General features: G+C 44.6%; 1 protein-coding gene across 1 annotated transcript in view; it reads right to left on the minus strand.

The window, feature by feature from the left end:
• Positions 1-11,024, minus strand: part of LOC129148467 (uveal autoantigen with coiled-coil domains and ankyrin repeats-like) — a gene marked incomplete at its 3' end in the record, with an annotated part of 51,272 nt that extends 40,248 nt beyond the window's left edge. Inside the window, exons 1-6 of the mRNA XM_054713448.1 lie at positions 10,630-11,024; positions 4,884-4,903; positions 4,614-4,747; positions 4,203-4,376; positions 2,574-2,671; positions 1,045-1,103 (exon numbers count right to left, since the gene is read on the minus strand). Of these exons, the coding sequence (XP_054569423.1) occupies positions 1,045-1,103; positions 2,574-2,671; positions 4,203-4,376; positions 4,614-4,747; positions 4,884-4,903; positions 10,630-11,024 (880 nt within the window). The remainder of the gene's footprint in view (positions 1-1,044; positions 1,104-2,573; positions 2,672-4,202; positions 4,377-4,613; positions 4,748-4,883; positions 4,904-10,629) is intronic.
• Positions 11,025-11,967: the final 943 nt, after the last annotated feature.

Here is an 11,967-nt window from a genome sequence, read left to right on the forward strand (position 1 = left end):
TTGGGCTATTTGAATACTTATTATCATTATATTTTGACCAATGGCAACAGAGCATCTTGTTCTAAAGAAATTCCAGTGTCCCGATAATTATCAAATTACTGAGGTCAACATATCTCCTTCTGTTTTGACTTCTGAGGAATAAAGTTGATAATAGTGAGATCTTGTTGGTATAATATAAAAACTGTGGTATGCTTCCCAACAGGCATCGCCTTTCGGACTTCAGTACTATGGGTAGATACCTTTAAAAAAAACAATCTCACTGAAACCGGTTTGGCTCAGTGGATAGAGCGCTGGCCTGCGGACTCAAGGGTCCCGGGTTCAATTCCGGTCAAGGGCATGTACCTTGGTTGTGGGCACATCCCCAGTAGGGGGTGTGCAAGAGGCAGCTCATCGATGTTTCTCTCTCATCGATGTTTCTAACTCTCCATCCCTCTCCATTCCTCTCTGTAAAAAATCAATAAAATATATATATATTTTTAAAAAATATATCATTGGGATACTTGCACAATGGCTAAGTGTTGTAGCTCTTATGGTTTGCCTTTTGTGTGTGTGTGTGTGTGTGTGTGTGTGTGTGTGTGTGTTACCAGGAAAGTATTGTTGAGTTCCTAGTTTTATTTACTTTTTTAGTGAGAAAAATCACTATGTAATAATAAGTACTCATTTACTAAATGTAATCAATTCACAGTTAAAACTAAAGATCCATTTTAGAACAAGTCCAATTTGTTATTGTGAATATAGAGTAAACATACACCACCCTAATTTAATTTTTCTTTTTCTTTTTTACATCTCATGTGGGATTTTAGAGGTCAGGACTAAATAAATGAACTTCTTTTTAAAGGAAATTGCCCCAGATTTTAAATTACCTACAATTAACTTTGTTAATCAGACTGAATACTGTGCTATTAAGAAAGAGATTAAGAAAAACTATACATGCAATCTCCACATGGTTTGGTATTTTCCCCTGCTCTTTCATTATCAAAACTTCCTCACTCTTACTTCATGCATGGTGGACCAGCAAGGGAAATTCACTATCAGAAATCTTACCAGGAGTGCAACTTTCAGGTTCTGGGGGTACCTTTTCTTCAGGAGTTGGTTCTTCCTTACTGTGTATAAAAAATGGTGATAAATAATATTACCCTCTTAATATTAACATAAAAATAGTTGCAAATATTGTAAATTCTTAGAATATTTCAGATGATATCATCGCTAATATTAAAACTTTATTTATACCATACATTTGTAAGTTATACAACTGTTTTATGAAGTAGGTAATTTAAAAAAAAGTTAGAGCAAGTCATGATTTGAGGGTAGCATAGTTCAGTGATTTAATTGGAGTTAGCTTGACATTATCACAAATGTCTTGAACTCACACCTCCTACGTCTATATCCCACAGCTATTTCTTCCCAAACAAGTCACTTTTCTTTGGCTCAAGGTCCTCCTCTCTAAAAGAAGAATCTTACTACCTTATTTCAGAAGGTTGTGAGGAGGATTCAACGAGAGGATAGAGCAAAAACATGTGCACAGGAAATAGTAAAACAAAGGAAAAAAAATAAACTTTATTTGTTGAAACTATCTTTGAATCCCAAATAAATCCCAACGTGAATTTTTCATGGTTTCTCACATCCAAATAGTGCGGTTTTCAGGAAATGTTATGAATTTTTGGTTATGACCTGTACCTACGTTGTGATGTGTATTTCAGGGCATCTCAGCTATTATGTAACTGGCAACCAAATGAATGTACAAATAGATGACCTCATGCAGTCAGGTAACACCATGCTCCCTTCTTTTTGCAGCGAATCACACCAACCACAGAAAACTAACAGAAGCCAAGTACTGGCCTACACTCCTACTACCCAGCCCTTCTCTACCTCCTCAAACTGTGACCCAGCAGATCTTCATGAAAACCATGTTTAATCTCGCTGTCCACCCCAACTGGCTTGGAAGATGCAATCCTCCTGGTCACCCATGGATACTGATGAGTCCTGGATGGGTCTTGAGCAATTTTAAGGACCAATAACCTACTTTTGATTCAGAGCTTTCTGTTGACTGGCTTCCACTGAGGCATAATTGAAAATACTTTGCAACCTGAGGTTCCTTCAAGTCTTTTGGGAAAGTTTCGTTGTTACGGCAAAGAGATCCCTGGAGGGGCCGACCTCAGTTATGGAACCTCAGGCAAGCTGGTGCTTACTAGTCTGGGAAGGCCTTGTGGGACCTGCCACTCCCTAAACCAGTGATGGCGAACCCCTGACACGCGTGTCAGCACTAAATCTTCAGTTTTTGGTTTATTAAATACGATTACATATAACAATTATACATTTATGTTATTTAAGCTATAAATATCAAAAGGTTGCCCATCACTGCCCTAAACAAAGATGCTCCACAGGAAGAGAGTACTACAAAAGAGAAAGTGGCGTCTGATCTTCTCCTGCGGCATTGTTTGAATCTCTCTGGCAGCTTAGGGTGGTTCCAACTGACACCTGCCTCTTCTATGGAAGCTCTTCCAGTTGTACGGCCCCCAGCTTTCATAAGTGTGTTCTCCAAATAAAAGTTTAAAAACAACCAACAATTGTACCTTTTTATCTCGTCCTGGTTTGCACCTCTGGATGTTAGCAATTCCACCATTTTCCAATTGTTTTCAAGATTAGCGAGTGCAAGTGGTGTGAGGCCACTCTGGAAAGCAGCAGAGACAATGTATGATGTAAGAAATTCGATGTATCCAAATTGAATATTAAAAATTACAAAAGATCCTCTGAAGTCACACGTATAATACGGAAAGGAAATAAAAAGTAGCCCCTTTTGCCCTGGCCAGTGTTACCCAATTGGCTGGAGTGTCAGGCTGCCCATAGAGGGGCTGAGAGTTAGATTCCCATTCAAAGGTACGTGCCTGGGTTGCAGGTTGGATCCCTAACCCCAGAGGGGGCTTATGGGGGAGGCACCCAATCCATGTGTCTCTCTCACATAGATGTCTGTCTGTCTGTCTGTCTGTCTCTCTCTCTCTCTTTCCACTCTCTCTAAAATCAATAGGAAAGAATATCCTCTGTGATAGATCCTCCCTTCCCCCAACTGATGGATGGAGTATGACGTAAACTCCACCTGCAGCCGGCCATTCCTGAACACCTTATAGGGACTGTACATTGAACCACCAATCAGCACCTGCCATATACCCTAAGCCCCCAATGCCTAAATCCCTAGGCCCCTAACCATGTGCCTTACAGGAAACCACCAATCAGCGTGGGCTGAGTACCCTAAGCCCCGTCCCCTCTTTTCCTCCCCTTAAAAGGCACTCCCACCCCGGCAAGCTCGCTCTCGCTCTCTCTCTCTCTCCACTCTTTCTAAAATCAATGGGAAAGAATAAACTCTGGTGAGGATTTAAAAAAAAAAATAAGAGCCCCTTTCTTCTCACCCCTGTGCAGTCACTGGCTGTCCTTCCCTTTAAAACGCCCTCCACTCCCTCTTCAACCGATCAACTGCAACGTCCTTCTCCAAATCTCACTTCCAACGTGTGCGGGACGGGTTCCGAGAAATCTTGGCTCCTTATCGTGGTCTACTACCATTATTTTGTTGCCTGTGGACTGGGGCTTCCTCTTCCCCGCTGCACTCACCCAGCTCCCCTTGCTGGGTACCAGGCCTCCTCCTCCCCGCCACCCCCAGCAGCCCCATTTCCTAAGCCCCTGCCAGCATAGCAGCCATCCCCAGCATCACTTCACTCCCCCAGGCCTTCTGTCCTTAGCGGGCTCTGAGCCTGTCTCCCACTCCCAGGCACTAACAGGAAGCTCTTCCTTCTGGGTGGAAGGGTAGTTGGGAGGCAGAGCTTCGCCCCTTCCATGGACACTACATTCCCCCAGCCCCCCGACTGGGCTTTGGAGGTGTTTCCATGGTGACGGGGCCTGATCTCTTCCATTCAGTATATGTATGTGAGAAAGATAATGCTTGTGCCCAGCTGGTGTGGCTCAGTGTTGACCCATGAACCTAGAGGTCAAGGGCGATGACAGGTCAGGGCACAGGCAGGATGTGGGGGCTCAGTCTTCAGCAGGGGATGTGCAGGAGGCAGCCAGTGGGTCATTCTCTCTCCTCATTGATGTTTCTCTCTCCCGCTTCCTTCCTCTCTCAATACAAACATATATATATTTTTTAAATGCTTGTAACTAAACTAAAAACATGTATTTCACACATTTTGCAAATACGGTTACTTGAGCTATACCTTGTTTCTCGCTTCAATATCTACGTTGCGCGACAGCAGCCTGTTCACTATGGCCAGATTGTGACCCCGGACAGCATGGTGGAGAGCAGTGTTGCCGTCGATGTCTACTATATTTGGATTCGCACCAGAGTCGAGCAACGCATTTGCACAGGCCACATTCCGGTGGTATAGAGCCTGTCAGTATTAGGCCAAGAAATAAGACGATAAATTCTAGGAATCCAAGCAAACACTCCACCAGTTTCACCCATGACTTTTAGTTCGATGAGATGAACTGATTTTTACCCTAAGTAATTCCATCCAACCCATCTCATTCTTTCACCGATGAGGTGGGGTCAATGCGGTGAATCCATTTGTACTAGAAGCAATGACATCAACCCCATCCTCATGCTGACACAGTTGGCGAGTGCCTACCTGGATCAGAGCTGACTTATTCTCCAAGTCACCGAGGTTAATATCGCATCCTCTCTGTATCAGGAGTCTCACCATCCTTGTGCGGCCAAAGGCAGAGGCCACGTGGAGGGCAGTCCTACGGGAGTCAGAGGACGCTTTAGGAACACAGAGGGCACTGTCTCAAAACATACCTCATCCATGTCACTGCGAACATTTATCCCTGTGACTTCAAAGCCAACACTGCGTTTTCTTCTGGAAACGGTACAATATTTATTCGTTCTTGTTACTCACCAGGTTCCTGAAGGAGCAGCCTACATGAGCAGAGAGAGGATGACCTGGGGATTCAGCTCAACTTGGGTCTGACCCTATTTTAACTGTCACTTATGAGCTGTCAGTTGGCCTTTCTGCGCCTCAATTTCCTCATCAACCAAATGGAGATAAAAAGAGTAATTATCTCCCAGGACACCACTGTTTACTTAAATGAGGATCTATGCAAAGTGTTTACTAGAGTTCCCAGCACACACACACAAAAAAACTGGCTTAATAATTGTTAGATAATATTAGTGTCATTATTGCTACCACTTTCTAAAGACATCTCAATGAAATAAAATGATCTCATTATACCTACTCTGCAGACCAGTATTTCAATGATTCTAAAATGCTTATCTGCTCACACTTGAACATCTCGGACATTGGAATCCAATTTCTCATTCAGAACATGTTACAACTATTATGGACAGCATTTTACAAAGTTTATTGATGCATAAAATACTGGCATCATGCCATCCATGGTGCCTTACATTAAGTGACATAATGGTGAGTACATATTAGAGCTCTTGCAGTTCTAATCAATGGTTGGCATTTAAATAAATTTTCGTTCTTAAAAGCCTTATGGGGGAAAGAGGACTAAAAAAGCAAAACAAGAATTTTTTAAAGTAATTCATACTTTGATTTTCAAGAAAACTTAAGCCAAAGGAACTGCAGCATTCAAATAAATGGGATGATTCATTTTGTCCAATATTTAGATGTACCTGGTATAGGCTGTCTGGAAAATAGATGTTCCCAATGATCCATATTATTTAACTAGAGGCCCGAGGCATGAACTCATGCATGGGTGAGGTCTGGCCAGCCCTCCCTGATGGGGGCTGATCTGGGCCAGGCCAGCAGGGGGGAAGGGGCCGTGGGCGGTTGGCTGGCCAGTCCCCCCGCCCCCGATCAGTGCGGAGGGGGGGTGCTGATTGGGGTTAGGGTCTACCATGGGGAGGGGCCACGGCCAATCAGGCTGGTTGGCCACTGAAGTTCGCGTCATAGCGACCGGTCATTCCAGTTGTTCTGTTGTTCTGGTCACCTGGCTTTTATATATAGAGATACTATTATACTTTTCAAAAAGGCAGGGAATAGTTATTATTTACAATTTCCTACCTTCAGAAATACTTTTGTTTGAAAGCAGGGAGAAAAAAAAGCTTCAACTGTGATTAAATTCTAATACTTCCATTTTTAACGTCTCATTTTACTCATATTGGCAAACATGAACCTTTTAAGAATGAAAAAAAGATAGACTGAAAGGGTCCTGAGTAGACTATGCCTGCTACATAATAGATATTCAGGTTATGTTTCATGTACGAATGGATTGGAAGAATGGATAAACAGTGGGAGAGTTCAATATTTTTAAAGAAAACTTTTACAAGTTAAAATGGTACTTGTGGAATAGTAATAATCACTTCTATTTTCTATTTTTTAAATAAATAATCCAGTTGGAGAAAGACAAATATTACATTATCTCACTTACATGTGGAATCTAATGAACAAAATGAACTGATGAACAAAATATGTCCAGAGGTATGGATGCATGGAACAGAACAACAGATCTCAGGGTGGGGATGGGGGAACAGGGAGAGATTAGCCAAAGAACATACATACATGTATGCATAACCCATGGACACAGACAATAGTATGGGAAAGGCCTGTGGGGGGGGTGGAGGCTGGGCTGAGGGGGGACAAAAATGAAAAAAAAATAGGAGATATCTGTCATACTGTCAAAAACAAGACAAAAAGAAAAAAATTAACTATAAAAATTATTTTTAATTCATTCTAGAAGAAAGAGGGAGGGAGAGGGGGAGAGTGAGAGAGAGAAAAACATCAATGTGATGGAGATCAGTTCCCTCCCGTAGGTACCCCGACCAGGGATCGAACCCACAACCTAGATATGTGTCCTGACCTGGAATGAACCCACGCCCTTTCCGTGTACAGGTATACCAGACAACACTCCAACCAACCGAGTTATACCAGGCGCTATTTTCGATATTTTATTGTCATAAGCACACAACTAAAATGATTAATCTATAATCATTTGCATATTATATGTAATAAATATATATAAAACACATATGTGTGTAATTAAATATATGCACACACTCTACTGGCACAGATAAAAAGCAGCCCAAGTGCCCATCAGCAGATGAGTAGATTGAGATGTAGTACATTTGCTCAATGGAAGACTACACTGCTATAAAAAAGAAGGAACTCAAGACACTGACGTCGTCTTGCCATACGAGCAGTCAGCAGCTGTGCGTCACGGCAGGTTGCCCAGGACCAAACCAGAGAGGGTTGGACCTGCATCACCACCATCTGTCCACCATCCAGAACTGAAATGTCATTGCTGACATGTGCACATAAGGAACTGTTGGACATTGAAACTGGGTCTCAAAAGAACTGTTGGCCCAGAAAGAAACTCACTACAGACTGATTCATATGCCTCTCAGCATAACCATTATGGCTTGTCTCATTTTTGGTTCTTATAAGTGTATTTCTAGTAGCACATGATCTCACTCATCTAGGGGAAATGATGAACAACATAGACTGATGAACAAGAACAGACCCAGAAACAAGGAGGCATGGATCAGAATGTCGGGCCTCAGAGGGAAGGTAGGGGAGGGTGGGGATATAGGGCAGAGATCAACCAAAGGACTTAGGTGCATGCATATGAGCTTAACCAGTTGTTAAGGACAACAGGGGGGTGGGGGCATGCGTGGGGAGGGGTGTGGGATGGGAATGGGGGGATGAGGACAAATATGTGATACCTTAATCAATAAAGAAATTTTTAAAAAATATGTGGAACTCATATGCTTTGCAACAGCATGGATGGACCTGGAGATTCTTATGCTGAACAAAATAAGCCAATCAGAGAAAGACAAATACCTTATGATCTCATTTACATGTGGAACAAAATAAATTAACAACCAAAATGGGACCAGAGCCCTGGATATAGAGAACAGACTGACAGGTCTCAGAGGGAGGGGGTTGGGGGGACTCAAATATGCATAGTTGCATAGCCCATGGACACAGACAACTGTGAAGTGAAGGCTGAAAGGGGCAGGGCGGAAAGGCACTAAGAGGGGGGAGGGGAATGGGGGACATCTGTAACAGTGTCAACAATAAAAATAAACGTAAAAAGAAAGATTCCCTTTCCTTCTGAAGATACCAATCCTCAAAAATTTTTCAAACATAAGTCCAAAAAAACAGGAAGTGAGCAATCAATTTGATCAGTGCAGGATTCATATTATTGCTCTTCCCCAGGATTATTTCATTCAAAGTAATACTTACTAGAATTTTGGTACAGGGTCATTGCAGAAATCGGATTTTTTAAAGAAATGCTCATTTTTAATACAAATACTCAGAAACAAATTTTATCACATTTTGTACCTACTTTTGGCTAAGATCATAGCCCGCTTGTGTGTATGTGTAACCAAACTGACCTTTTTCTACTTATTATATTGCTATTTTAAGCAGTGCTGAATAAAACAAACTATGTAATTTGTCTATTTCATAGGGGTATTTTAGTATAAATAGAACTGATGGGTATAGAGAATATAAATATATTTTTAATGTGGTACTCAGCACCAAATTGCCTATGGCAAAAGTCAGAAGCAACTTAAACTTTAAGCAGCAGTATGAGGATAATCACTGGTCATCTTCACAGACCATGGGGATGGAAAATATTATTTTCCTCTTTTAACTTAAATTCCTTTTCCTACCAAGGACACTAAATGTTTTTCCTCTGTCCACTGGTCACTTGTACAGATGCAAATGTACGTGTCCACTTTCAAATTAGATTTTTCTTGTTGATTTCAAAAATTTCTGGGTAAAATGGAGACTTTTTTCCTCTGATACACATACATTGCAAATATTTTGCTAGTACTTCTTCTTTTACCCTGCGAATATTAATTTCTGACATACAGAGGATTTGAATTTTTTTAGATTGCTCAATCAACCTCCAGAAATCTTTCTTTTGAAGTGTTTATACTCATTTTTTTAAAAAAAGTATAAATTGCCCTGGCTGGTTTGGCTAAATGGACAGGGCATCAGTCTGGGCAGTGAAGGTTCCGGGTTCCATTTTGGTCAAGGGCATATGCCCGGGTTGCAGGCGCAATCCCTAGTAGGGAGGTGGCGAGGGCGTGCAGGAGGCAGCCAATCAATGATTCACTCTCATCATTGATGTTTCGCTCTTTCTCTCTTCCTCTCTGAAATCAATAAAAAATTAAAAAAAAAAAAACGAAAAAAAAAAGTATAAGTAGGCATTTGTGTTTCCTTCTGAAACTTTTCTCATTTTGTATATTTAAATTTTTAAATCTGGAATTTATTTGGAGGAGATCAAATCTGGCTAGTTTTCTCCAAATACTCAACAGATATTTCTCCGCCATTTGTCACTGACCTTTTCCTACAAACATGAAATGTCACCCGCATCAAGTTCTAAAGTCTTTACATATATTTGGGTGTTTGGGCATTTTCCATTCTGTTCCAATCATGTATCTGTCTTTTCAGCTATTAGGAAACAACTACTTTGTGGAAATCTATAGTAGACGTTGATATCTAACATGATAAACCTTGTCTACTATACAAAACTGTTCTAAATCTCATCACAACGATGAATGATAACAGGTAACTTGAAACATTTTAAACCATATCTATTTGGTTGTGAAACTGATACACAGAGGAAATTCACACGTTTTCAGAAATTGAATCTTCCTAATCAGGACCACAGCCATCTTCCCACTTCAAATTCCTTCTGAGGTCCCTCAATAAAGAACATAGGTGAGCCCTGATGTCGCTCGGTAGGTGAGCATCGACCTATGAACCAGGAGGTCACCGTTTGACTCAGGACAGGGCACAGGTCTGAGTTGTGGGCTCCATCCCCAGTGTGGGGCGTGCAGGAGGCAGCCAGTGAATGATTCTCAGCATTGATGTTTCTCTCTCTCCCTTCCTCTCTGAAATCAATAAAATATTTTTAATAAAGAACATAGGCATACATTGACAGAAAGTGTTTATTGGATTTTATCCAAAGAACTTTTGGCCTAGAAGTTGATCCATTATGGGAATTATTGCTCTCATTATGCAATTTTCTATAGTATGCAACATCCTACCTAATAAAATAGTAATATGCAAATTGACCGCACCTTCGCCACGCCCACCAGCCAATTGGGACAAATATGCAAATTAACCTAACCAAGATGGTGGATAATTTGCATATCAAGACAGTGTAGAAAGAAGCCAAGCTTGCAGAAGGGAGCAAAGCTGCAGAGAAGCAAGCAAGCGGGGTGGCGGAGAAGAAAGGGAAGCAGGCGGGGCCGGGGAGAGCACAGCAGGAAGCCCTATTGCAGGAATCTTCCTACAACGGGCTACTAGCTATGGTATAAAACTGTATACATCAAATATAAAATGCTGTATATGACCAACTTCAATTATTGATATGCAGTTAAATCACTTAAAAGTTGCCAGTAAAGTGTTCTGTAAGAGGAATTATGAGTGGGTCTTTATGTTTTTGTTTTTGCTGCTTATAAAGTTGGTCTGAGCGCTAGACCCCAGGTCAGGTGTCCACCAGGGAGGTGCTGCGGGGCCCCGGAAGGGAAGTCAGCCCAGCACCCTGACTGACAGGTGGGCTGATCTCCAGCTGCTGAGCCCAGACAAGGGCACGCCTCTCCCAGCTCCACCCGCCTCCTCCCAGTGGACCCCGGGCCCCCAGCCTTGCAGTCCCTATTACCTGCTCATCTTATCTCTTTTATCCACGTCACTTATCCCTAGAAGGAGGATTAGCTCCATTCTCCACCGGTTGTCATCTCTGGCAGCTCTGTGGATCTCAAACAGATTTTTGTCTAGAACGCAGGGCTTTCTGCGTTTCAAGAGACTGTACCCCTCGCTTATATGGGTGTCCTCGGCTGCCACGCTGGTAGGGGAGATCTGGACCCCGCTGGCAGGGGAGTCCTCGGCTGCCCCACTGGCAGGGAAGACCTTGGCCCCCCTGGTACGGCGGACCTTCTTCCCGCTGGTAGGGGTGACCATCGCCCCGCTGGCAGGGGAGACCGTGTCCGAGCTGGCAGGGCAGACCTTGGCCCCTCTGGTAGGGCAGATCTTCTTCCCCCTGGCAAGGGTGGCCATTGCCCTGATGGCAGGGCAGAACTTGGCCCCTCTGGCAGGGGAGTCCTCGTCAGCCACGCTGGCAGGGCAGACCTTCTTCCCGCTGGCAGGGGAGTCCTCGGCTGCCACGCTGGCAGGGCAGACCTTCTTCCCGCTGGCAGGGGAGTCCTCGGCTGTCACGCTGGTAGGGCACACCTTGGCACCGCTGGCAGGGGAGTCCTCGGCTGCCACGCTGGTAGGGCAGACCTCCTTCCCGCTGGCAGGGGAGTCCTCGGCTGCCACGCTGGTAGGGCAGACCTCCTTCCCGCTGGCAGGGGAGTCCTCGGCTGCCACGCTGGTAGGGCAGACCTCCTTCCCGCTGGCAGGGGAGTCCTCGGCTGCCACGCTGGTAGGGCAGACCTCCTTCCCGCTGGCAGGGGAGTCCTCGGCTGCCACGCTGGTAGGGCAGACCTCCTTCCCGCTGGCAGGGGAGTCCTCGGCTGCCACGCTGGTAGGGCAGACCTCCTTCCCGCTGGCAGGGGAGTCCTCGGCTGCCACGCTGGTAGGGCAGACCTTGGCCCCGCTGGCAGGGGAGTCCTCGGCTGCCACGCTGGTAGGGCAGACCTTGGCCCCGCTGGCAGGGGAGTCCTTGGCTGCCAGGCTGGTAGGGCAGACCTCCTTCCCGCTGGCAGGGGAGTCCTCGGCTGCCACACTGGCAGGGAAGACCTTGGCCACCCTGGTACGGCGGACCTTCTTCCCGCTGGTAGGGGTGACCATCACCCCGCTGGCAGGGGAGACCGTGTCCGAGCTGGCAGGGCAGACCTTGGCCCCTCTGGTAGGGCAGATCTTCTTCCCCCTGGCAAGGGTGGCCATTGCCCTGATGGCATGGCAGAACTTGGCCCCTCTGGCAGGGGAGTCCTCGTCAGCCACTCTGGCAGGGCAGACCTTCTTCCCGCTGGCAGGGGAGTCCTCGGCTGCCACGCTG

This window comes from Eptesicus fuscus, unplaced genomic scaffold (genome assembly GCF_027574615.1).
Source record: "Eptesicus fuscus isolate TK198812 unplaced genomic scaffold, DD_ASM_mEF_20220401 sc28, whole genome shotgun sequence".
Classification (NCBI taxonomy): domain Eukaryota; kingdom Metazoa; phylum Chordata; class Mammalia; order Chiroptera; family Vespertilionidae; genus Eptesicus; species Eptesicus fuscus.